This window comes from Oryza brachyantha, chromosome 5 (assembly GCF_000231095.2).
Source record: "Oryza brachyantha chromosome 5, ObraRS2, whole genome shotgun sequence".
In the NCBI taxonomy this organism is placed as follows: Eukaryota; Viridiplantae; Streptophyta; class Magnoliopsida; order Poales; family Poaceae; genus Oryza; species Oryza brachyantha.
In genome coordinates, this window is record NC_023167.2 from 4003229 (window position 1) to 4030116 (window position 26888).

Sequence of the window (26888 nt, forward strand, 5' to 3'; positions counted from 1 at the left end):
AATTACTCTATTCCATAAAAATATCACGAACACTTAATCTTTCTTGAGGGGGCACAATTATACAAGATCAGTATCCATGCTAGAATGTGTGAAATCTTTAAAATGCAACCATTCTTCTTATGGACACAGTTATATAAAACATAAATATAAAATCTATTAATCAAAATACAAAAGATACTATTGAGAAACCATGAGCTATATTTATAAGAACTCGAATGAAGCACTCTGCGGGTGTGGGTCTTGTTGAACTTAGGGTGTTCGATAGAGGCCTTGTCACCCAAAGTTGGACAGGGCCTTATTTTTACAATTTTTCTTATTTGATATATATTGTTTCAATTTTCAATTTAAATGGTATTATCTTTTTAACAAATAGAATTACTCCAACTAGAGTGGGTATGGTAAAGCCAAAGCATTCATTGCCATCATATATCTACCATAATATTTTTACTTCTACTTACACTTATAAGCCAGATTTGAATTTTTAATCTTATTTTAAAGTTAACTTCCGAAAAATAGATAGACACAAAAATGTCTTTATGTCATTTTCTCATCAAAACATACACAATCATACATGCAGAAAAAATAAGGCACTGTCTAGAAAAACCCTTACATGTGGATATACATGGCATAATCCTAATAGATAAGAATGTGAAGGAAAGGAGAGACACTGCTTTTGTTGGTCGGTCTGGACCTAATATGGGATTGGATGACACAAACCCAACAAAGCTACATGAACACAGCCACAAACCATATGAGTCTCTAAGAGTAGTGGTGCTGGCACAAGTACGACACTTGTGCACTATCCGGGAAATGTCACTGTTAAGGAGCTATATATCCTCCTAATTCTTTCTTTAGTGCTGCCCTATATGTATGTTGATCACTTGGTTGGATTGGGTTTGATTGGTGTCCACTTGGTGTGATATAGAGCATAGATAGATAGAGTTTTCTTGGATATGATGATGTTGGAGTACATGACACAAATACTCTAGTACATATGAAGAGAAACTTTTATGTGTGCATACTATTTACTTTAGCAAGATATTTTTTTAGGTGCTCCAAAAGTGTAAAGCATTTTGGATTCAGTTAACTGCTCATGACAAATTGGATTACATATCTAGAATATTTAGGCTCCATTTGAGATGGTTGATATTGATGGATTATCTAAATTTATGTTAGCTATTTATGGGTATAGACGAATCAATTATATATTTGAATGTTGAAATGTTGTTCTAAAAAGAAAATTTTATATATAATTTTCGGCACAAAACACCTTGTTTAGGAGTTTGGGAAATATGCAAATGAATTCAAAATTCAGAATCAGAAAAAAAAATAGCTAGTGTTAATAGTTTTATGTATCAAAAGATTCAACTTTACATTATTCTTCTAATATTTCTATATGTACACGTACTAATAAGATGTAGAAATGATGTAAAAAAATGTTTCTAAGTCCAGTCTCAATGCATAGTTTTATGGCATAGTTACCAAGACTGTAAACTAGGTAACCGAACCAGATGAATTTTATGGGGATGAAACCCCTCTCTCATCTTATGAAACTCTCTCATTTAATGACCCTGTCAAGTCGGTAATTTTGTTGATGTGACATCCTATTTAATATGTATGACACCCCATGAAACATATATTGAGACTGACCTAAGAGCATCCCAACAACTCTTCTATCATATCCTATATCTTAAAAATAGAGGATGAATGGTAAAAGTGGAGCTTCAACAGAATATCTATCACATCCTTTACCTGTCATCTATATCCGAAGAGAGAAATTCTATATTTAGATGTTTTTTTATCCTCTAAAGAGATACAGAGGATGTCATATATAGATGATCTGTTGGAGTACAAAGAGATATAAATGATAAAACTGTTTTAGATAATCATCTAAATAAAGATATGGATAACCAAATTTAGATAAGGTGTTGGAGACTTACAATTTACTGCCATGACTCCTACTGACAAGCAAGCTGGAAAAAACATAGCATGACTTGGCATGAGTCCTTGCAGCTCCAAAATAACTGAAGGAAACCGAGAGCATTTATATTTGTGTGCACATTTTGAGATAGGCTACTGTGTTTATGAGCCATTTATTTCAGTGAGCTAGAGCAATGTATTCGTGCATGTTGGTGCGCTCGAGATGGAGACGAATTATTCAACGAGTTCAGGCTTATCCCGGCATGTTCCTCTGCCGCCTTCACTGACCGCTTTTGAACGAAACAGAAACTGATGGTCCAAAAAAAAAAGATGATTGTTTGGGTATTAAAAAAACTAAATAACTTATTTGCAAACGAAAAAAGTTTGTGAGTAAAAATTCTATATACGTATTCTTAGCGATCTAAGAACTAAGAATGAAAAATAAAGTTCTGTAAAAGCAACTCAAAATGATTTAAAATTAAAAACTTAAATTATGACAAATAAGCATAAGCATAGATGAAAAGATAGAGGTTTGTCCTAGCAAGTGATCAAGCTCAATTTTTGCACATAAATTTGTTGTTATATGTCTTTATCAAAATGAAAAATCATATTGAGTTGTGTTAGATTGTTACAAGTGGGATTCACGGTGGTTTGAATGACAGGAGACGCCATGGAATTTGATTGTGTTTTCCGAGGCCGAATAGTTTATCTTGATAAAACTTCGTAAAACTACGAATACATTGATTAAAACATCAAAAGATATAAATTTAAGAAGGTGCATACCACATATTGAAATAATAGGTTTAACGCCATATCTATCACGTAACTGCATATTTAAATCAATGTGCCGCAAAAATATGTGTTTAATAAAAGAAGGTGCCGTAAACCTACATATTTTAGAATTTAAATACCTATAGCTAATTCTACATTTTTGAGTTATATATAAATGTCATAGTTTTGTGATTAAATTAGCACTAAACCTATAGTTTCATGATAACTTTATTATTAAGCTTGTAGATACTAAATTGTAAATCTGTAGTTTTTTAATAAAATTTGTGGAGGACCTTAAGAACCGAGAGATCAAACACTTTTCTATTAAAAAGTTTGATATTTTGAGATATTGTTTATCTTCATATAGTCAAATTTTGAGCGTAAATTTTGATACCTCATAATTTTTCTCAAGTATGTTCTCAAGTATGGTAAAATCCTGAGTGATAAATATAGCTCCATGATACATTGTTTTAAATATATAGTTTTACAATAAATTGTTAAAGTATTTGCAGGTTTGTAAAATGTAAGGTATTGAGATTTTATGATAAGTGGGGCATTTTTCTTGTTGTTGTTCTCGTCAAGTCACAATAATATTTATATATTTCACAAAATAAAAATGGGTGTACAGCGTGGTGCAGAAGTGGATCCCCAAGTAAAAAATATAATAATTTTGATTCACTGTTAAGACTTTAAGGTCAGTTCAAACTTTAAAGAAAAAGAGTCTGCTATAGACTACTACTGTATATAGAAAATAGTTGAGATGGTAAAAGTTTTTAATCATTAATACACTGAAGCAACTTTTTTTATTTTTCTTCCACACACATACGATAAAATTTTCTTTGATAAATGTTGTGAGTACGTATTAATCTCCATGTTTCTTTCTCATTTTCTCTCTTATATGTCAGCAAAATTATATTTGTAATAACTTTAGAGCAATTTTATAGTTCTTGAGAAAGTATCGAGAGATACCAAATTTTATACTGAAATTTTAGAACCTTTCGGTACCTATATAAGAACCGTAAAATTGCTCGTAACTTTAAGAGCCACCAGATAATTGTTGTTGTAGTAGTAGTATGCGCCATGATAAATAATCCTCCTCTTTCCGTACCACACAGGACATAATAAATAAACTAAGCTAAGCTCCAAACCAAAGTGAAAAGGTAATTAAGAGCAAGTTCAATAGTATAGCTAACTACTGGCTCTAATTTACTATAGTCAATCTAATAGCCAACTCAGACAATAGTTACCTACAAAACATCAATACATGGTCCCATATGTCATACGCACATTTTGTCTTAAAGCCTATGTGTAGCTGGCTATAAATTAGTAGCTCACACATCTATTCTCTCTTTCCTCTTGTCTCTTTAAAATATGCTTCTGTACCTGTTCTAAGTATATATCTCCCTGATACATGGCTAAAGAATTGGCACCATTTCTGAGGAGATAAGCCTTGTGTGATTGTCTACTTGGATTCTGCAGTGTGGTCACATGCCGGACCCCTTTGACCAGCTGCCATGAAACTGAAGAAAGAAAGAAGGCCATGACAAAACCAATCCTTAAACTACGCGTCGAATTAAGATTGTGCAATGCTACCCAACTCTCTGCCCACAAAACGGGACGACACCGCCATACCGGTCGGTCATAAACTCTTCGGACAAAATGCACTAATCTTAGACAACTTGCAGGTGTTTAAGATCTTGTTCTTTTCCTCTCCTAAGCTACTCATTTCAGTTCCATAATTCTTGTCGTACGTTAAACTATTAAAACATTGGTTATCAATAATAATATTTAGTTTGAATATACCAGAATATGAGGTACATATTGGTCCTAGAAAGTACTTTCGTGAATATTTATTTAAATTCTACATATTATAGTATAAAATTATAGTCAATGATTGTTTTGCAAACTATGTCATTATCTAAAACGTCAAGAATTAGAGAAATGAAGGGAGCATAGGTTATCATTGTCAAAGTATTAGATATATGGCATACCTTATGATCATAGAAACAGTCATCAAGAACATCGGAGGTCACGGACAATGATAAAAGGTTATCATATATTGGAAGATATAATTGTCTGAACCAAGTACGATTAAGACTACTCTACCCATATTAAGATTGGGAGCACCAAATTCTATATGAAAAAAGGTAACGGTATAAACACCAAGGCCTCCTAGCAGGCAAGGGCACAAAATCTAGACCTAGACAATCTAAGGCACATCAAGCTAGTTGCTAGGGATATAGCCTATAGCGTCCAACGGGTTGTCAACTATAACTTTTGCTTCTCGCCAAGATTAGTTAGTAGGCTAAGGTAGACAAATTTTTACATTGTGCTTATATTATTTCATCATTCATAACGACCCATATAAATTAAATTATGGCTTTTATCCACCCTTGGAAATAAACTAATATAAATATTTTTGTCTCTCTTTTTTAGCATGTTATCACCAATAACTTGTTATCAGATGACTCTATGTTCCCTAGCTACATACTTTAGTAAGGATGCTATTTCCAGTAATTTAACGGCATTTTTGCACAAATCAAGCTGACTCCTATAAAAATTGAGCGCAATTCCTGCGCTTCGCCCAAGCCCTAAAATCTTGAGAGACCTACATAAATTTGGTAATGAGTACCATAGCTTAACTGTTCCACACCATCTATAATCTACCAACACACGTACAATTAACTCACCTCGTTTCTCAGATACTGAAAAAATGTCCACACATACGGCCACATGCAAGTCACATCTATCAATTAATCAGTCCTTATATACCCTTATTAACACACGTAACAGTAGGGCGATTGTTTGGTTTTTTTATCATAATATTTATAAACACATAATAATTTATGAATAAATTTTTTATATATGTATTCTTAATGATTTAAAAGTCAAGATAAAAAATAAACCACGGTGAAAAATCTCAAAATCAATTTTAAAACTAAGGTTAGATGTTTAAATATTGGCTTATAAGCATAACCAGAAGTGAAAAGATGGTGTGAAAGATCGCAAGACCACCTGAAGCCATAACAAATCCCGTTAGTTGGCATGGTACCGGATTTGCAGTGGCCATCACCAGCAAAAGAGTTTGGCGATGTTTAATCGATCGACCGATCGATGATGATGGCTTGACCCCAGCGACCATCTTCTTCCCCCTGTCGTTTCTCTCTTCGAGTTAGGATTTGTTTGGTCCATCGCCAAAAAACACACACACAGGAGTAGTCGTTGCAGCTTTGACAATGGCGTTTGGCCTCTTGCAGACTCTGACGCAGCTTTGCATGTTCTGCTCTACACTGTCTCTTCTTGGAGGTTCTGCAAGTTTTTTTCTTCAGATACAGGAAATTTTTCATGCAAGAAAGAGGAAACTGATGGCGAATTCTTCTTGTTTCAGAGAGCTGCGAGTTTATGCAAATTGTCGGCAATGCTGAGAGAGATGTCGTTGTTGCTGCTGCTGTTGAGAGTTTGGGACTGATTGATGAGGCTGTCTCTCCCGTTTCTTCAGGGATGGATTGTCAATGTTGTTAGGTCCATCTCTGTCCAAACAAGAAGAAAAGGAACGTTGTTAGGTCCATGACCAACAAGGCCTGAAATGCTTGATGCTGACCTACATAGTTACTGCTTCATCATATCTCATCTCACAATCTAATCGTTATATCGACTTGTACGCTCGTTATTCGCACCCTACTTAGACCATGTTATTTCGTGAAGATGAAGATTTTCTGATTTTTGTGATAGCTATTTAATAGTATATAAACAATAATAGTATATAAACAATAGAACTAACTACTACAAAGCTAAAAATCTATTGAGATGATGAACTTTTATGTATATATATATTTTTTTGCAAAAAATACATCATTTAACATTTCAAGAAACAAACAAGTGAAAGCCAAGAAAAAAAAGAGAGAAAATCTATAGAAGGACGCAGCCTTAAGATCTTTCCTTTTTCTCCTGTTGAAATTCAGATGTCAACTACTGACAGCCTAGGCTCTGTAACATCTATTTCCTGCGTCATTTTTGGGTAAGAGGCTTGGAACTTTTGCTTTAGACTAGATTTCACAATCAGGAGTACAAGTCTAGTTAGCTGACATGTTAGGGCAAGATCAACATGTTCAGTAACTTTTGATAGTCAAAGAAATGATGGCAGTTCTGATACCCCTACTCAACATAAGCAAGCTGACAATTGAACAAAAAAGCTTGGGTAAGAGGCTTGGAACTTGCCTACTGACAATTGAACAAAAAAGCTCCCAAATTCACATTTTGGCTAGACCGTCGTCCTGTTACTTGAGCAGCAGTAGGCTTGTGAGGATGAGCAGGTGAGCTTGTGATGCTCCTGAAGAATCATCAGCACAGCAGGTTGTCAGTGCCATGTTTCATGTGGGGGCTAGTATTCATGCACACAAATACACAATCAATTAGTCGCATCCTCCATTTTTGCCATGGAAACCGTGCTACCATCAATCTTATGTTCAGTTGATTCCGGTTAGAGTTCTAAGCCAGGCCGCGTTCGCTTTTGCTGTTGGCTCAGCTGATCGGTCGCACGAAAAATGAGACAGCTTATTAGACTATAATGGATTATGTATTAATAATTATAAACTTAAAAGCTAGATGAACTGTTTATTTAATGGAGACATGCTCACACGAAGGAACGGAATCGGTTGATAGTTTATAGAATTCAAACGATTTTTTGGGAACGGATAGTGTCAAACGGATATTTTTCGGAAAATCTCAGAAACAGAAATGGATTTAAATATTTTTTTCCTCTCAAACGGAAATGTATACGATAAGACTAGTATCCAGTAGAATTCGGATTTGGTCATAAACTATTCGGATATTTGTCTAAATAGTTATTCGGATAATTCTAGAAATGACTCGTTTCATGCTAACTTATATTTTAGGCCCATAAATCTAGCCTAATTAATTCATCGGTCAATTCTTTTATTTCAAAATATGGTATCTTACTACAAACTAAAAGTAATGCACTAGCATTATCTTCTTGTTTTATTTTAGAATTAAATTATAAAATAGTAAGTTGTGATTTTAAGATGGAGACAACTTCGTATGTGTTAATTCCAAATTTAAAATTATTCATTTTGGGAAAAAAATAAACTAAAATCCATGGTAATAAATACTAAAGAGTCATGTTACAAATTTTTAAATATGATATTCTATCACAATAATATAATAATTTGTAGTAACCGATATTTCTTTGTATGAAGCCAAGTAATACTAGTTTATACTTGTCTATATGATATATCCATTTTCATATATTTGATTGCTATTTTTAAACAATTTTATATATGCTTTCATATACCATAAGTTCATGACTCTTCACTGATTTGAAGAGTGTCGTAAGAGACTCTTATGTTTTAATAAATATTCGTATCTACTCCTATTTGCTTTGTATCTATATTTAATAGTATTTTATTTTGTTTTCGTTTCCGGGGTTTCTAATTCTGATTCTGAAAAAAATAAAAAATAAATATAATAGAGCTAGTTCTGTTCGTTTCCAAACTGTTTTCATCCCTAATCACATTGAGTTGCTAAGCTAACTATCATAATCAAATGGTGCCTACAATCATCCATGTCACCTAGAGCTACAAATAGTTAGATATATAGCTGGAAACCTTGACCCAAGTAATTGGTCAAAATATTAATTTCTATTTCTTTTTTACTGTTTTACTATCCTCCCTAATCTCCTTGCAACTCTCGCCTGTATCTTATATCATGTTTCTCTGTTATTGCGTTCGCTCTCTCTCTTCCATGATACCGAGTAGCATCGAGCCTTTGTAATTCAGTGCTAAAGGCTAACTGATTTATTACCTCTTAAGTAGTAGTATAAAATTGTTAGACTTCCCATCCAAAAGAAAACAATTTCTAGATTTATTGTAGGCACATCTAGATTTGAATGTGGACAGTGTCTAGATTTTAAACCCAGAAGTTAGGGTTGTTTAGATAGGGTTAAACTTTTTAGCCCAATGTCACATCGGATGTTTGGACACTAATTTGAAGTATTAAACATAGACTAATAAAAAACTAATTTTATAAATGAGAGCTAATCCGCGAGATGAATTTTTTGAGCCTAATTAATCCATAATTAGCAAATGTTTACTGTACCATCACATAGGCTAATCATGGATTAATTAGGCTCATTAGATTCGTCTCGCGAATTAGTCTAAGATTATAGATATGTTTTATTAATAGTCTATATTTGTTATTTATAATAAATATCCAAACATCCGATGTGACTATGTGCTAAAGTTTAGCCTCTAGAAACAAACCTTCCCTTATTTGTTTGGGGAAGGAGTGAATATTGTAGATCATTCAAATAAGAGAATATACAGAACTTGTATCCAGGGTTCCCCTTACCGCGTAAGCCGCCAAAACCGCGGTACCGCGCTCCCGCGGATCCCACACGGTAACCGTAAAAATCGTGATGAATTTGAATCCAAAAAATTTGAATTTAAATTCGTGCGGTTTTCGCGGCTTACCGTGCGGTTTGCTGTGGCTACCGCGCGGTAAGGCGCGAAAACCGCGGTAACTACTTACTGGAACAACACATGAGAACAGCGGTTACCGTGGCTTACCGCGCAGTTTTTTAGCCAAAACCGCGGTTACCGCGAGGAGACCGCGGATGTGATGTCAAATGTAAAAAAAGCTTTAAAAAATCTAAAAAATACATGAAAAATAGGAAAATATTTTGTGACTATATTTATGATAATAGGACATGTTATAGGGAAAACAAGAAAATTTCACATGACATTTTCTAAATTCTTGATATTGCAACATACAAACATACACCGGCATATCACCCTTCACCAAATGATTCACTCCAATAACAAGTAACAACAACTTCATTTTGATTACTGCGTCACAACTATACCTATTATTCATTATTACAAATAAAACTATTATGTATGTACTAAGATACACGTATAATTTTTCTCTACATATATTTTTCATATATCCATCGTGGTATATTTGTATTTCAACATTACGTACCCAAGTGTCTAGTGTAAATTAATAATGACTCAACACAATATATTCTTGACCATCTTCCTATAAAATATTACTTGCAATAGGCTATTTTTTTATTTTGTTTCCCGAAATACTCGTTTATGATTTTTAATTACGCCGGGAATACATTTTTTCCATTAATTTTTTTGACAAAACTACACTATATATATCAACATATACAACATATATTTTTTCATTAAATTTTCTCAAATTTTTTAAATTCTCCTTAAATTTAAACTTGGTTACCGCGGCTTACCGAAACAGTGCCTCGACGGAGGTAACGCGAACCCTGCTTGTATCACTGAAGGGAGTATGCTGTATGGCAGCGTAATCGATGTGGACCTTCAGATTAGATATCTCTGTTTCCTATTTGCCCCCCTAAACTCCTAGATTAGATCAATTTCATCTAAGCCTACATCAAAATAGACCGTGAAAGCCCACATAACATCTCAATTTGCATCCAAAGTTAAAAGCCCATAACTGCTAATTTTCGTAAGGAAGTCCATTTTACCTCCCTCAAGTATAGACTTGGTTTGAATCGAACCCTCCACAGCAAAACCAGACGTGGAGTCTCCCTCAAGTTAAACCCCCCCCCCCCCCCTCCTCCACCGTATAGAGGCTGATTTCAACATGGTATGTTGAGTAGGTCAATCCGTAAATATAACACTACGTGGTGCTACAAGTAGAAAAAATAAATAAAATATCTCAGCGAAATACAAATGTCAATAACATGATCGCTACTTCTCTATTATCTTTGTGTTTCTTCTACCCAAACCAATCACAATGGTAGCAGAACGAGGCAAAGAGGGTGTCACCACCACTCGAGCTAAAATAAGCAAGGCATATTGACGGCATAGGCGGCAAATAACAAGGCCATATAAAGGATTAAGAGGTGAACTAATAAGACCATATTCACCGGCCACTCACTGCCACCGGTCTGAAGGTGATCCTATAGACACCCCAGCCACCCCTGTGATGAGCTCTCCCTCCTATTCCTTGTAACCATTGGCGGAGCTAGAGGGCGGTCCCGGGACCACCCAAAAATTTCAATTTAATTGCATGTATATATATACATAATAAATACAAGAGTAAAATATAATTTAACTATGTAAACACTTTTGATTAATTTTATATTCTTATTATATATATTGTATATTATATTTATGACAATTATATAAACTATGTAAGTTGAACCACCCAAATAAAAATCCTAGATACACCACTGCTTGTCACCGCCACCTACTATCCTTGCATAAGCATAAGAAGGGCCATATATGGCAATGAGCCCACATGTCACTTAAAACTAATAATAAACATTATAAGGCTCATATGTGGCGGTGATCCGGCGGCCCAGCAACGACCACATCGTTTCCGCTGCCTTTGCCTGTCATAGTGCCAACGAAGCCCTGCATCGTTGCTCCTCGTGCTACCTCCATTGGTTGTCATCAACTCCTATCCCCTCTTCGGCATTGCTTCCGACACCCATGCACCTCATATGGCAAGCGTGCCCACGAAGGCATGGGGAGGAGACAATGGGCGAGCCTATGTTGAGGGTTAATTGCCACCCTGGTTCAATCCCAAACCCGAGTTGTCCCTTCTCTCTTCATTGACATTGCAGGCAATGGGTGGTCAACAAACAGAGGGCCATTGCGACAACGGAGAGAGGCGGATAAGGGAGAGCTCATCACCACCTAGGCTGCTCACACGCTTTTTGTGTTGCTTGCCTTGCCGCCAAGATTCACATGGCGTGCCTTGAGCTTAACTAGATTCATGGCAAGAGAAGAGAAAGATGAATAGGGAAAGAGGCGAAGGGGATACGGCGGCGGTGATGTCCACCTCATGCTCCCTCCTCTTCGCTTTCTTCTTTCCCAATCTTGCTTCTCCTTGCTTAGCCATTACACTTACCCAAGCATGATCAACCTTCTCTCCTTCACCCTTCATCTTGCTGCTTGGTTTCGTCGATGCATCATCTGATTTGTTCCTCCTTCCTCTATCGCACGCTCCAGATTCAATGATGCATTCATGGTGGTGAGCTGATGAAGCGAGGAGGAGGAGCAGAAGCACCAACGATGACAAATGCTTGGGCTTTAGCTCAAGAGCTAACCGCTCTGGTCGAGCTTGTGGCGATAACAAGTGGTTCGCCGGATAATAGGAGGGCAAGGGGAAGAGATGGGGTCGACATGTTTTTTCCTATATGACATATATGTGGGCCCCGCTAATTTAATTTTTATGATACATTCACTGATAGGTAGGTCCATTTGTTTATTTTATTTGCATTGATGATTGTAATTACATGTAAGCGTCACGTCAAGCGAAGACTAGGTCAACCTCCCACGTAGATGAAACATACTACTCTGTCCTAATAAAAAAAATTCTGAGTTTTCTAGGTCGAGCGTTTGACCATCTTCTTATTTGAAAATTTTATTAAAAAATTTAAAAAATTAGTCACACGTAAAATGCTATTCATATTTTATCATGTAAAAATAATAAAAAAAATTAATCATAAAAAAATTTCAAATAAGACGAAGAGTCAAAAATTCTATCCAAAAACTCAGGAATTCATTTATTTTGGGACGAAGGTGGTACGATGTATCCGCCATCTAAACTGTTAAGAGATTTGATTTGCACTGATTTTAATATTTGAGCCTTATGGCTTTTTTGTGTGAGCGATGCAAATCAAATTCTACTCATACTCATAGTTGAGGGACGTCAAATGGACTTCTTCCTATGGGCTTTTGTGTTGAACTACTCCCTCCATCCCTAAATGTTTGACACCGTTGACTTTTTTATACACGTTTGACTCTTTGTCTTATTCAAAATTTTTTGTCAAATATGTAAAGTTATATACATGCATAAAAGTATATTTAACAATAAATAAAATGATATAAAAATAATTAATAATTGTGTAAATTTTTGAATAAGACGAATAGTCAAACGTATATAAAAAAATCAACGGCGTCAAACGTTTAGAGCATCCCTAACAGCTCATCTAAATTTGATCATCCATATCTTCATTTGGATGATCATCTAAAACACTTTCATGTTTCATATCCCTTTGTATTCCAGCAGATCATCTATATATGACATCCTCTATATCTATTTGGAGGATTGGAGAGAGAACATCTAAATATAGAGTTTTTCTCTCCTAATATGAATGACATCCAAAAATAGATGATGAGATAAATGTTCTGCTGGAGCTCAATTTTTACTCTTCATCCTCTAATTCTAGGATGGAGGATGAGATGGATGAGCTGTTGGGGATGCTCTTAGGACAGAGGTAGTATATCCCCAAGCTCATACTCCCTCCGTCCCAAAATAAACCAATTTTTTACTTTTTACATTTAATTTTTGACTCTTCATCTTATTCAAATTTTTTTGCGATTGATATTTTTGTTTTTATTAGATGATAAATCATAAATAGTATTTTACGTGTGATTATTTTTTTTAATTTTCTAAATTTTTTTAAATAAGACGGATGATCAAATGTATAGGCACGGAAAGAAGAATTCGGTTTTTTTTACGACAGAGCGAATACTTAGCTCAATTTCACTGTGGATGTGGGCCAACACACAGGTCCCAGCTCAACGCGAGGCAGCTGGATAACTCACGAGACTTCGAGACCTAATCACCGATCCATTTTCCTGCGTTATTTTCTCACATGCGCTTTTATCTAAGAATTTATCATGTGTAAGCATAAACAAAATGTTACATAGCATATTCAGGAAAGAACATGAAGAAAAAATCGTGTAAAATGAAATTAGCCATTAAAGTATGATTAATTGTGTTTTAATTGTTATAAACATAAAAAATAAATTTATTTTATTTTTAAAACAACTTCATATAAAACCTTTTTTTTTTGCAAAAGAAAAATGCATTGTCGCTAACGAAAACAAGACGCAATCTGCCCAGTTTCTTTACTTTTTCGTATGGTGCTACCAAACAACATTTTACTGCAAAGTAGTGCGGATTTTATTTGTTGTCGAATTTATTGTGGAGTGATATCTTACATTTATGTGAATCCCCTGTTCCAAATATTTTTTAAATTCATGTGGTCCGTTAGAAAATAACTATTGTGCTGCTATATCCCTGGGAGGATTCCAGGGAAGGATCATTAATACTATACTTTTATACATACTGACACGTCACACCTTTATTTATTCTTTAAGAGAGCATGAAAGCTGACCGTTGGGCCCCACCAGGCTACTCCAGGATTTCTTCCTTCCTCTACCTGCCATCCATCCATTACCACCCCCATCTCCCCTAATTATCAATGTCTCATCTACTTGTGCCACCGACTAATCAATGTGCCTACCTACTATAATACCCCAATGACAAAGTAATGCCCATGGTTTTGACCCACAGATAAAAAGCCAGATAGTTTATCCTCCATATTTTTACCTTATTTACCTATACAGTTATAATCTATAGCAGTGTAGTAGCAGTGAATTATTAATATTGGTATAACAGATGTATTTATGCAGTGGGCTAAAAACTGCTTTAGGTTAACATGTAGGCACCTCTAATGCAGTACTAAAAAGAGGTGCTTGTGTAAAAAAAATCAGTATAGTGCTTAGTTTAATCATGTTGTTAAGCACCCTACTGTGGAGGTGCCCTTAGTGCACCACTGTAAATATAAAGCATATAAGGGTTGCGTAATATATACATAACATATTATATTATTTTTAGAAAAACACGGTATGAATACATATGCTCATGACACGTACACATTTATCCACATCTTAGTTATTGTATAAATATTTATATATTAAGAAATTTATGAATAACAGTTAATAAAACAATATAAATTCAAGCTAAAATTTCAAAACCTAGACTTTATACGGGGTGATTGTTTGAGTTTCTTATTAAAAAAAAGTAAAATTTGCAAAAGGAAAATAATTTATGAATAAAACTTTTATGTACGTATTTTCAACTACCTAAAAGCCAACGATGGAAAAAAATTCAGTGAAAAGACTCTAAAATTAACTCCAAATTTAAGGTTAAAAATTTAAAATTTGATTATAAACGTAAGCATAAGAAAAAAAATGGGGTAACCAATGATTATATTGCCATCCTTATCAATTTACCATTGCGGCCACTGTTTTATTCACTCTAATAAACCGTTATTACATGATAATGCTAATGCCACGTCTTTATATTTATCTAAAAGTTACCATTACCACCGCTATTTATTCCGATATTAAAATAGTACTTCTCATATTCCAAAACAATCTAGACGAACCGATGTCCAGCTACGTAACCAGAAATACCTTATCTTAGAACAAATAAAAATCATTATCATATCCGGATAAAGATAGTAAAAGACGGTCTATAATTATACTACTTGTTTAAACAAGCAAGCAAGAAGAAGAAAACCAGCTAACCCAAACCCAATACAACCCAACCCAACCCACAGGATTTTCTCTGCAACACATCTCCAAAGCCAAAAAAAAAAAAAAAAAGGCCACACTGTTGTCCCCAACCTGCCTCTACTCTACTTCATCCATCTCTCATCAACTCCTACTATTTCTTCTTCTTCCTGAGCTGACCTGACCTGACCTGGCATAGCTGCAGGAGGGGAGGTGAGCAAGAACCAAACCCCAATCTCACCTCACCTGCACAGATCCCAGGCGGCAGCAGCAGCCGCAGGGACAGAAAGAACTTGAGCCGGTGAATCCTCCAAAATCCTCTTTCCCGTGTCCACGCAAAAATCCGTTGCTGGATCTTTTTTTTTTCTCTTCTATACTTGAAAATACTTCAGATCTATGGAGGAATTTTAATTAACGATGAGGTTGGGATGATGGATTGATTGATGAGTAGTTGAACGCAGGTCGGTCGGTCGATCGAACGAACGATGGATTTGAACAGGACGGGTTGATGGGGCTGGATCGATCCGGCACGGCCGCGCAAGAACCGGTAAAATCCGCCCCCTCTGTTCTTGCTTGTGCATGTCCTGCTGATGATTCTGTTCGTGGGGATTTCCGATTTGTTCTGTTCATATGTAGATGCAGTGGAGTAAATTTGAGGAAAATTTGGGGATCTATATTCGTAGGCACTTTAGAAGATAAGATGTGCTTGGAGAGGAATTTGTTGGGGATCGATTGGGATTCATGTTGTTTGGTCTCGATTGATTTAGGGCAGATCGTCAGATTTGGGGATTTTTTTTAGGTCGGTAGAGTTGTAAAGCAACAGGGTATAGGGTGAGAAGTCTCTCTCTCCAGGGCATCTGGATCCCTTTCTTTTCTCTCTTCTCAAAAAATGACTGCATTTTTCGATTTGATCTATGGTCACTGCGATAAATTAGTTGCTTTATAAATAATAGTAGAATATATTCTTATTACTAATATTGTAAAATCGTTTTAATATTTTGTTTTGTTTATCGTTTTACTTTCAAATAGATATTTAAATTAAAACATCTTTTGTTTTAATAATATTAGAAATTATTGATAAATAAGAGTACGGCGCAAAATAGTTGTAAAAACCATAATTAGTAGAGTACATGGCATGCGAGTACCGGTTCTCTGTTATACGAGTTACACGTAACCCCGCCTTATCTAATAGAGGTAAAGGACATATCTTAAAAATTATTAGGAAATAACTAAGGTAATAGCTTGTATTAGAAAATTAATAATTAAAAATTCCATAGACATTATATAGGAGATTTTTTAAAAGCAAATGTATGCTTAACCTATACAAGGGCAAGGTTTTGTTACATCTTATGACCACAATACTTGGTTTCTAAAATTTACTTTATCATTTAAAAAAATAGTCAAATCTTATATTACTATTATCACTTTATATCCCCATAGATTTATACTATAATTTTCAGAATTTTCAGGGTGACAATTACGACTGAAATACTTGATTTTTTTCTAAGGAAAAATAGCAGCTTAAACTTAACACATAAGTAAAAAAAAGATTAGTCAGTAAAAAAATCAAAAAGAAGAAACCTAATTGTGACTTAGAAAAAACAATAATAAAATCGACTCGAGTATATTTCTTGTCCAACGGACACTAACAATTTACTATAATACCACTATATAACAGTTACTAACGCTACGCTTAGTTCTTAATTTTTTTTAAAAAAATATCGCATTAAATCTTTAAACATCTAAATGAAGCATTAAATATACATAAACATTAAAACTAATTATATATTTATGAGAGAATCATGAGACGAATCTTTTAAGTCTAATTAATTAATACGTAGTATATGATTAGTTATAACTGTTACAATAATTAATATGTATTAATGACAGAATAATTAGACTTAAAAATTCATCCTGCAGTTTCAAGTCTTTCGAAATTTGTTTATAATTAGAGTCCGTCGATGTGAACATAGCCTAAATCATAGCATCACTCGTACTCTGTGATGTGACTTAATAAATCACCATTGTATACTCGGAACAAAACTTTGCAGCCACCTGAAAAGACCAAAATACCCCCGTCCTCTTGTATCGATCAATCCCCTGATCCTACTATACAATCTCTCTCTTCTCCGTCTCCTCTCTCCCGTACGCGGCAGGGAGACCGACAGCCTCTCCGCGGCCGCGGCCTCCCTCGCGTCGCGGCGGCGCAGGCCGGGCTCCTCCTCGCGGCTTCGCCGGGGGCCGCTGTCGTGCTGCGTCCATCCCCACCTGTGAGCATCCGTCCATCCATCCGTCCACATCCTCTTTCCCCCACCTCTCTCTGGCCGCGCACGTCTATTCGTCTTCTGGAATCTGCGTCATGAACCCTAGATAGGTTCTCCTCTGGATCTGGCTTAGTTTGCGTTGACGATAACCTTAAGGGAGACTAATAAGCTAATAGCAGTTCTTTTTTTTTTTTGTCCCCAAAGAGTTTGGGGGTTGAGCGGAACCCTCGTGCCCCCAGGGGTTCGGACTTGGTTTGATCTTTGTGCGTGTTTGTAGTTAGCTGCTCAAATTCATGGGCAGATCGGCTGTATCTTTCAAGCAAAGGATTAGTGGCTGATGTTTTAGTTGGAGACTTGGTTCAAGCAAATGTCTCTTTCTTATCTTCTGACCTCCTTGATTGATTCTGCTTTGAGTTCATGCCTATTGGTTTCTGAAGGAATCATGTGTGAGCACTCTGATGAGCTTCACATAGAAAAATAATAAGCCAGTATAGTTACAACATGTTACATCTTAGTTGGATTAGTAATGATGTGTCTTTTGGTCTAAGATACCTGTTCTTTGCTGTAGTTGATCGGTATCTGCAGTTTATGTTGTCTCATTGATAGACAAGGCTGATCTTAAACCACATCAGCAACAGTGGCTTATGTGTTGAATTCTTCATTGCCCCAATCAAATACAAGATGCTTAACAATTTTGTGTTATTTGGATGCTAAGCTAGTATTGCTTTTAGTAAAAAGAAGACATAAATGTGATAATGTGCACTATCTTTACATATGTAAAACATAGAACTGTTAAAGTTTCTTTCGACACCTCAATTAGTGAAAAGTGAGCAATTTCTTTGGTATCCTGATGAAAGTAACTTTCTTTGGATGCAGTAATGATGGGGACAGAGTGCATTACCGCTACACTCAACGAGGACAATGAACCCTCAATTCCACCTGGATTTGGACCTTTTGCTGCCCTTCCACTATGGGAAATCCACACTGATGCCAAACCTGCTGATACTCACTCTACTTCTGTTCAAGCAATACAAGGCATCAGAACAGAAAGTGAAGAATTTCAATCCAGTTCAGCCGCATCTCGGAGTGACACGCCTTGCAGTACTTCTGTAAGCCAGACATGTAGAAAATCACTGCGTAACAGACCCCCAATAGACTATAGCCGCTTTGAACATATATCAGATGAAGATTCTGATGTTGAAATAGTGGAAAAGGTTGTAGTACTATCAAAAGCTACTCTTTGTCAACATTTACCTGACATTTGACACAATGTTAATGCTTGCCATGGTATTGCTCTATTCTTTGGAGACAGGATGTAAGTTCAACGAGACGCAGACAACTACCAAAAGGAGTACTTCGAGGATGCGCAGAATGCAGTGACTGTCAAAAGGTTCAAAATCTACTACCAAATTGCTATTCTACTTCTTTGATACTGTTGTTTTGTTTTCTTATTCGACTACACACTATTCAGGTTATTGCAAAATGGAATCCTGCTGGTGCACGCAGGCCTGTTCTTGATGAGGCTCCTGTTTTCTATCCAACAGAGGAGGTACCTTTCCTTTGCTAACTGTTGTACCATATTGTATTTAGGACTGTGACCTTTGTGAATTTATCATCATACCCCCAGATTTGTTACATTCTGTCTCATGGATCAGGAATTTGAAGACACTCTAAAATACATTGAGAGTATACGGCCAATGGCGGAACCATATGGTATTTGTCGTATTGTCCCACCATCTTCATGGAAGCCTCCATGTCTTCTTAAAGATAAGAGTATATGGGAAGGCTCTAAATTTTCTACTCGGGTACAAAAGGTTGACAAGCTCCAAAACCGTAAATCATCAAAAAAGAGCAAAAGAGGCGGAATGATGAAGCGAAGAAAGCTTTCAAAGCCAGAAGAGGACAGTGCCATTGGTGACACTCAGATTGGGATGCAGCAAAACCCAGAGAGATTTGGATTTGAACCTGGGCCAGAGTTCACATTACAGACATTTCAGAAATACGCAGATGATTTCAGCAAGCAGTATTTTAGGAAAGATACATCGATGGATTCAGTACCATCAGTGGAAGAGATTGAAGGCGAGTACTGGCGCATAGTTGAGAGGCCCACAGAAGAGATAGAGGTACTGAGCTCATGTTGACTCTCAAAAGATTATACCAATGTCCTTGCAATTTATATCTCAGTTAAACTGTCAAAAATGTTCTAGTCGTAAGTTTCACATATGTGCTCTCAGACTATGGCCCTGCTGAAGAATTTCCAATTAAGTTATGGATTGCCCTGCTGTATATGCTATCAATTAGTGCTATTTTTACATGGTGATATCATTTGCATATAGACTTTATGAGCTGAACTGTATTACTGTAACTGCATAAGTGTTGTATTGTGTAGGATTGTCTCTGTGCAACTACATATTGTCTTGTTCTTACTTATAAGAGGATATGTTGTATCATCTAGGTGATATATGGTGCTGATCTGGAGACTGGAACTTTCAGCAGCGGCTTCCCAAAGTTATCTCCTGAGACAAAATCTGATGTTGAGGATAAATATGCACAGTCTGGTTGGAATCTAAATAACTTGCCTAGACTGCAAGGTTCAGTTCTTTCTTTTGAGGGCGGTGACATTTCTGGTGTTTTAGTGCCTTGGGTGTATGTTGGCATGTGTTTTTCATCATTCTGCTGGGTAAGACACGTGTGATATTGCTTTTCATGACTTGCTGTTCTAGTTATGCTTCTTGATTTTTTTCTTGGTAAACTGTGCTACTTGATGTTTCAGACATTCCAAATTTGTTATTATTATAGCCTAAGGTTTGTTACACTCAACTGTGTTATGTGTACTAACAGCATGTGGAAGATCATCACTTATACTCGCTAAACTACATGCATTGGGGTGCCCCAAAGATGTGGTATGGGGTCCCAGGAAAGGATGCCGTGAATTTGGAATCTTCAATGAGGAAACATCTACCTGACTTATTTGAGGAGCAGCCTGATTTGCTACACAACCTGGTGAGTTTCTTGATTGGTAGTTTTCTGTTTATGCCTTGGGAAGGAACCCTTTTACATCTAGTAATAACTAATGCTTGATAGACTGTGTGATATCAGTGAATACGGGGAGCTACTTAAAATTGTCACATGAGATGTATTTATGGAAGTTATATGAGAGATAATTTTCTATCGTTCTGTACAAAAGATGGCATATTTCCTTGTAACATCGTTTTCCTATGTCATTCGTATTATGGTAGTATGCCAGCAGCCAATACCTTTTCAATTCTCTCTATTTACCATATCACCACTAAATCATCTAACTGTAGACATCTTTCTAAGGCAAGAGCTCACCATGTGTAAAACAGCACTGGCATGTTAATTGTCTCTGTGTGCCATAAAGAAATGATTTGTCTGATTGTCTAGCATTATGTTCTATGAATATAGACAGAAGATTATGAAAACAATGATGTGATATGGGTTGTGTTTGCTATGATGTCTATGAGTGGCATTTTTTATATGTTCTGTTGTGACAACCTCTACTTCAGGTTACCCAGTTTTCACCATCACTACTGAAATCTGAAGGAGTACAAGTATACCGATGTGTTCAGCATGAGGGCGAGTTTGTCTTGACATTCCCAAGGGCCTATCATGCTGGTTTCAATTGTGGCTTCAATTGTGCCGAAGCTGTTAATGTGGCTCCTATTGATTGGTTGCCAATTGGACAGAATGCTGTAGAGCTTTATCGTGAACAAGCTAGGAAAATAACTATTTCTCATGATAAGTTATTGTTAGGGGCTGCAAGAGAAGCAATAAGAGCTCAGTGGGATATCCTATTCCTCAAGAGGAATACTGCTGACAACGTGAGGTGGAAGAGTATATGTGGAGCTGATAGCACTATATGCAAGGCTCTTAAGGTAAAATCCAGTTAAAATATGTATAATGTTGTTTGTTTAAAACTCAGAGGAATCTTATTCTTAATATTCCCTGTTCAGGCACGAATTGAGACAGAGCTGGCACAAAGGAAAACTTTAAGCTTTACATCTCAATCCAGGAAAATGGATGCTGAGTTTGATTCCATTGATAGGGAATGTGCTTTGTGCTACTACGATTTACATCTTTCTGCTTCTGGCTGTTCATGTTGCCCAGAGAAATATGCTTGCCTTGCACATGTGAAGCAACTTTGCTCATGTGACTGGGAGAAAAGGTTTTTCCTATTCCGCTATGATGTCAATGAGCTAAATATCTTAGCTGATGCTTTAGGGGGGAAATTAAGTGCCATCCATAGATGGGGTGTCTCTGATCTTGGATTAAGTTTGAGCTCATGTGTCAAACGAGAAAAGGTTCAAGATTCCAAAACTGTTCGCAGAATAACTGATGGTCCAAGAAGGTCATACATGTCACAGGCATCAGCAGTATCCTTGGTTCCCTCTTTTGCTTGCAACGAACAGAAAGATGAAGGAAACAAGATCACGGAGATAGCTAGCCCGCAGACAATAAATGTGTGCCCTTCTGCGGAGGAAATGAAATCAGAGAATATTTCAACATTAAAGGAGCCAGGTGTAAGAAATGAGTTACCCTGTACAGCAAATTCTGATACTAACAGTTTGCAATATAATGGAGGACATGGAGGCCATCAAGGATCTGCACCAGGCTTGTCGGTTTCTTCTAGCCAATCATTCCCTTCCAATGGCACAGCAAGGCTGTTTAGTACTTCAAGTGCATCCATGAAAATTGTGCAAGGCTTGGTGGCATCTAAAGGTTGTATACAACCTTCCTCTCGAACTGGAGATGGTAGACCATTGCTTGGTGGGCTTCAAAATAGATCAACCACAACGATTCATGATGGAACCAGCATGAAGTCTAGTTTGGAAAGCTCAAACAGTTCTCATAGGTTGATGGCATCTGACTACAATGCACATTGTCATTCATCCAGGGATCAGGTCTCAGTAACACCAGGGACTAATGCATCAGTTATGACTCTGAAAGATGGCAGCCAGGTCCATACCGTGTCAAGTCAGCAGTTTGTCAGAACTGGCCCATGGACGCAAAGTGCTTCTCATGGAACATCACCTAGTGCCTCTGCTCCAAAGCCTTTTATAGATCTTCCTGCTGTGAAAGATCCATATGGGGGTTTTACTCAAGGCAATGCTCATCTTGGACCCCCATGTTCTGGTAATCAGCAACCAAACGATGGACGTTTTCAAAGAACATCTGAACCTCTACCAGGTGTGGAAGCTAGAGCTAGGGGACATCCAACTGTCATGGCACAGCCTGCACTAGAAATTCATGGCAGGAATGGAGGTGCACAGAAGGGTCCTCGTGTAGCCAATGTTGTGCGCCGTTTCAAGTGTTCTGTTGAACCTCTGGAAATTGGTGTTGTGCTGTCAGGGAGGGGGTGGTCTTCAAGCCAAGCAATCTTCCCTAAAGGTTTGTATTTCATGGAGTACCTCAATAAAATTTTGAGTTTTTAGGTCAGAATTTCCGTCATCCAGGAGCTTAGTGTTATGTCTTTGTGTCTATGGATATTGCTGTATTTGATCTATAGCAGTAGTCAGTAGAAATATGTTGTTGTTTTCTGCAATGGCTGTACTCACAAATGATGCATAGTTTCGTACGCTTTGTAAATGCAGGGTTTAGAAGCAGAGTAAAGTACTTCAGCATTGTGGATCCAATCCAAATGGCATACTACATATCTGAAATATTGGATGCTGGGATGCAGGGGCCTCTGTTTATGGTAAATTTAAGTGTTTTTGCTGCATCTATATATCTCTCTTAGCATCTATTTATCTTATTTCTCAATGCATTTTTGTAGGTAACATTAGAGAACTGTCCAGGTGAAGTTTTCATTAATTTATCTCCAACCAAATGCTGGAACATGGTCCGTGAAAGGCTGAACATGGAAATAAGGAGGCAACTTAATATGGAAAGACAAAACCTTCCTGCATTGCAGCCTCCAGGATCAATTGATGGTATTGAAATGTTTGGGTTATTATCACCTCCGATAGTTCAGGTGGGACATTGATGTCTGTTATCCTCAGTATCAATCTTATGTCTTAATGGTATCATATCAGCATTGGCAAAGTCCCTTTTACAATAGTTATTTCTGCTCTTACCAGCGAAAAGAAATATATATATATTTCAGGGTGTTCCATCTCTTTTATCTTTTTAATATTGCTTAAGATGGCATGAATGACTGGGACCAACCCTGCTGTGATAGGCGGCTTGTTAACCGTTTTTGATTGCCTGTAGCTTTGCCCCATGGAGTCGATTTGTTGAAGCCATCGGTCTTTGACATTCTGCAACTTAACACCTGCCATTCTTCTGTAGGCAATTGAGGCACGGGATAGAGATCGCGTCTGCACAGAGTACTGGAGATCAAGGCCACATGCTGTCATTGAGGATCCAAACAATCGGCATATGTTACCCCAGGTTCCATCTCACCTTGCCCTGAGGGGCCTCATCCAGAGGGCTAACCGGGATGAATTGCAAGTCCTGCGGAGTTTGATGATGAACAATAATAACATGGATGATAACTCTAGGCAACAGGCTGCTCACATGATCGAAGAGGAGATTGCAAAACAATGGAACTAACAAGGGTAAATACCAGCTGGGTGATGTTGTACTTTAGATGGCATGAAATTTTTCTGACGGCGTTAAGCAGTTGTAAAACTGAGGCTTTGCTTCTCCCGTTGCCTTCATGCCCATTCTTTCCATTCTTGTTTTGTGTCATACCATAAGATCTGCGGTTCAGGTGACTGATGGTTCAATGACTGACTTGTGTACATACAGGTGTGTCCCTAAATGCTAGCCAACTGTCTCATACTTTGTCAAAGCTCATGTTGTGATCATCTGGTCTAGTTGAGTAGGTTTGCTTCTAGTTCAGAGATCTCTTTGGACAGTCTAATAGCTGTCCCTTGTTAGATGTATCTGTAATTCATTGTAACAGTGATTTGGTGATGCTGCTAGCCTGCTAGCGGGCACTCAAGTTATTCTGTTCCTTCATGTGTTACATTATGGCTATGAAGCAGCCACATTCAATCCAAGCTTTTATGTTGTTTGTTCTTGTATTCCCGAATAAAAAGTTTGTTCTTTGCTGAGAGCAATTTCCACTGTTAGGAGAAGGTACCCTCACAAAGAAGAATATGCAGTATTTTGGTTTCTACCTCAACATTTCCCAATAGCACAACATCACTGCTTCCCTTGGATGAGTTTCATGGCTGGGCTGTTTCTGGTTTGCGGGAAGTAGATCTGTATTTTGGGTTTCAACGGTCCAAAACATTAGCAAAGCCATGAGAGCGAACACTTATTCCTATTTATTACTCCGTGCAAATTTAATAAATAACACCATTCGTTTTTATTAGAAAATTTAAATGTTATTTGTGTTTACAGCTCTAATGAGAAAACAAGCGATATATTTCTACTAAGACAAACAGTCATGATATCTCGAAGTTCAACCGTGTCATATATCGAAAACCAGAGGGAACGCTTAGTTAATTATCACAAGATTGTTAATTAGTTAAATACAAAAATGGTTCTTGGCTACATATGTCAAACATAATTTTTGGCACATGTAAGACAGATATGTGTCTTCCTAATTAAAGATCAGCATGGTCCTATAAAGATGATTCTTGTGTCACCTGTGGGTGAAAGTCTATGCTCCTTGAAAGTCAGACCACAATTTCCACAAAGGCCGTTTTTTTCTCATGGATAAGGGAGAAATGAATGAATTCATGAAGCTTGGCCATAACCCTACTACAGTCAATAAATTCGACTGGGAATCTCATCACAAATTTTATGCAAATCATTTGGAGTACTTCCATAAGTCAAAATAGAACTGAAATGAGAAGCCATTGCTAATCACATCCACACCGCTAACATCAGAGACTTTTTTAATAATGGAAAAAATATTCTCACGTTTGTAACTTGTACATAGTCATAAGCATTTAATGTTTTAAGATAAATATGACCAAACATTTAAAGTTTTGACAATTAGTTTTATTTTTGTCACATAATACACAAGTACACATATCACTACACGTAGCCGGTCTCAGCGGGGTTTCACATAGGATTCAATCTTATTAAATGACATGCCACATAGGCAAAAATGGTGATGTGGCATAAATTTTTGATGAGAGATAGAGTTAATTTCATAGAGATGAAACTTGTGTACATAATTACCAAGATTATGAAACTAGATTGAAGCATACACTAAGAGTAATTTGTTTCATCTTCATACAATTAATCAACTCCTATTGATCACTTAAATACAACATTTAAGTGCTATGTTAGTCTATGAAATCGTGAAGTAAAATTTTGCATTGAGAGCAAATATAATTGTAGGCTGTAAGCCATTTAAATGATGAGGTGGAGGAGAGATGTGAGGAAAGAGAGAAGAACGAGCTGTAAGCTTACAACTAGCTCTACCATAGGAACAAAGAAACTATACGAGCGAGACAAGTTTTTCTATATTAATGATTAAGAGCTAACTTAAATCGAGAAAATGCTACAAAGTGTCTTATAAAACCAGCTTGCTGGCTATATTATTAGCCTTGCTCTGAGAGCACATGTTTCATGCATCCACTTAAATATGTTCTGATGACATGGCACGATTGAAAACAACGCGAGAAACCGTACACTGAGAATGGCCTTAGAGCAGGTACTATCAGACTCTAACGCAAACTCTAAGATATTATGTATGATTAAATGGCGAGATAGAGGAGATAAGAGAGGGGAGAGAATGAGCCACCCCTCGTGCAAGGAGTAGCCTCCACAATATGCAGGATAAAAAGATAAAGAGTAGATTGGTTAATTAATAGTTAAAATTAGTGCACTCAATATAGAGTAGAGTTTATGTGTTAACTCTGAATTTATAAGTTGCTTACCTAGATAAAATTAGAGGTCACATTCATATCTGCTATAAAACATGCTGAAATGCATCTGCAAATGCACTCCTAACGCACACTAAAGAGACATGCTATTTACGAACATACATCATGAGTTAAGGTTATATGGATTACGTTATACGTACACGACACCACCACATAACACTTGTTTTCCCTTGACCATCAATATTATATTAAAAAAATAATATCTTAATATTATTTTCAGAAAATCTGTCATAATATTTTTTTAAAACCGAAGTATTTTAAGAATTGGTAATTTCAAAGTTTTAGATATCAGACCGGATGCTATCTTAAACTTCAAATAAAACCAAACATTTTAGATATTATTATAGGTAGTTAAAGTTTAACCAAATCTGACCCTAAATTTCATATATTCATGACTGGAGGCAGCAATTATCTATAATATTCTAACCCTAAATAGATGGCTAACCTAATGTTGATGGCATATTGCTTTCATCCTTAAATATAAGAAATTCCAGCGATAAATCAAAACTATATTTATTCAGATTTATTGTCCGAATCTCTTATATCTATGTACGGAGATAGCACTTAGTAGTAATTAACAAATGGTGTTCAGCCTCACAAATTAAAGAATTAAGCCTGTTAAAATACAAATGCAAGCCTAACCCTTATGCATATATAATAAGTACGTAATCCAAGCATGAAAT

At 36.5% G+C, this 26888-nt stretch overlaps 1 protein-coding gene across 1 annotated transcript; it reads left to right on the forward strand.

Moving 5' to 3' along the window:
- Positions 1-15133: 15133 nt before the first annotated feature.
- On the forward strand, positions 15134-24360 carry LOC102719955 (lysine-specific demethylase JMJ703). The gene is made up of 13 exons (XM_006654076.3): positions 15134-15372; positions 15533-15618; positions 18212-18549; positions 18648-18725; positions 18807-18884; positions 18991-19458; positions 19791-20015; positions 20177-20338; positions 20863-21231; positions 21310-22744; positions 22948-23051; positions 23130-23327; positions 23645-24360. The coding sequence occupies exons 3-13, from the start codon at positions 18214-18216 to the stop codon at positions 23906-23908; spliced, it is 3717 nt and encodes a 1238-aa protein (XP_006654139.1). The 5' UTR covers positions 15134-15372; positions 15533-15618; positions 18212-18213; the 3' UTR covers positions 23909-24360.
- The last annotated feature ends 2528 nt before the right edge of the window (positions 24361-26888 follow it).

Bases quoted from the DNA above. Each gene is read 5' to 3' on its own strand.
- LOC102719955 (XM_006654076.3), top strand. From the start codon at position 18,214: ATGATGGGGACAGAGTGCATTACCGCTACACTCAACGAGGACAATGAA. The intron at 18,726-18,806 runs GTTCAAAATCTA...CACACTATTCAG, and splicing joins AATGCAGTGACTGTCAAAAG to GTTATTGCAAAATGGAATCC. The intron at 20,016-20,176 runs GTAAGACACGTG...GTGTACTAACAG, and splicing joins GTTTTTCATCATTCTGCTGG to CATGTGGAAGATCATCACTT.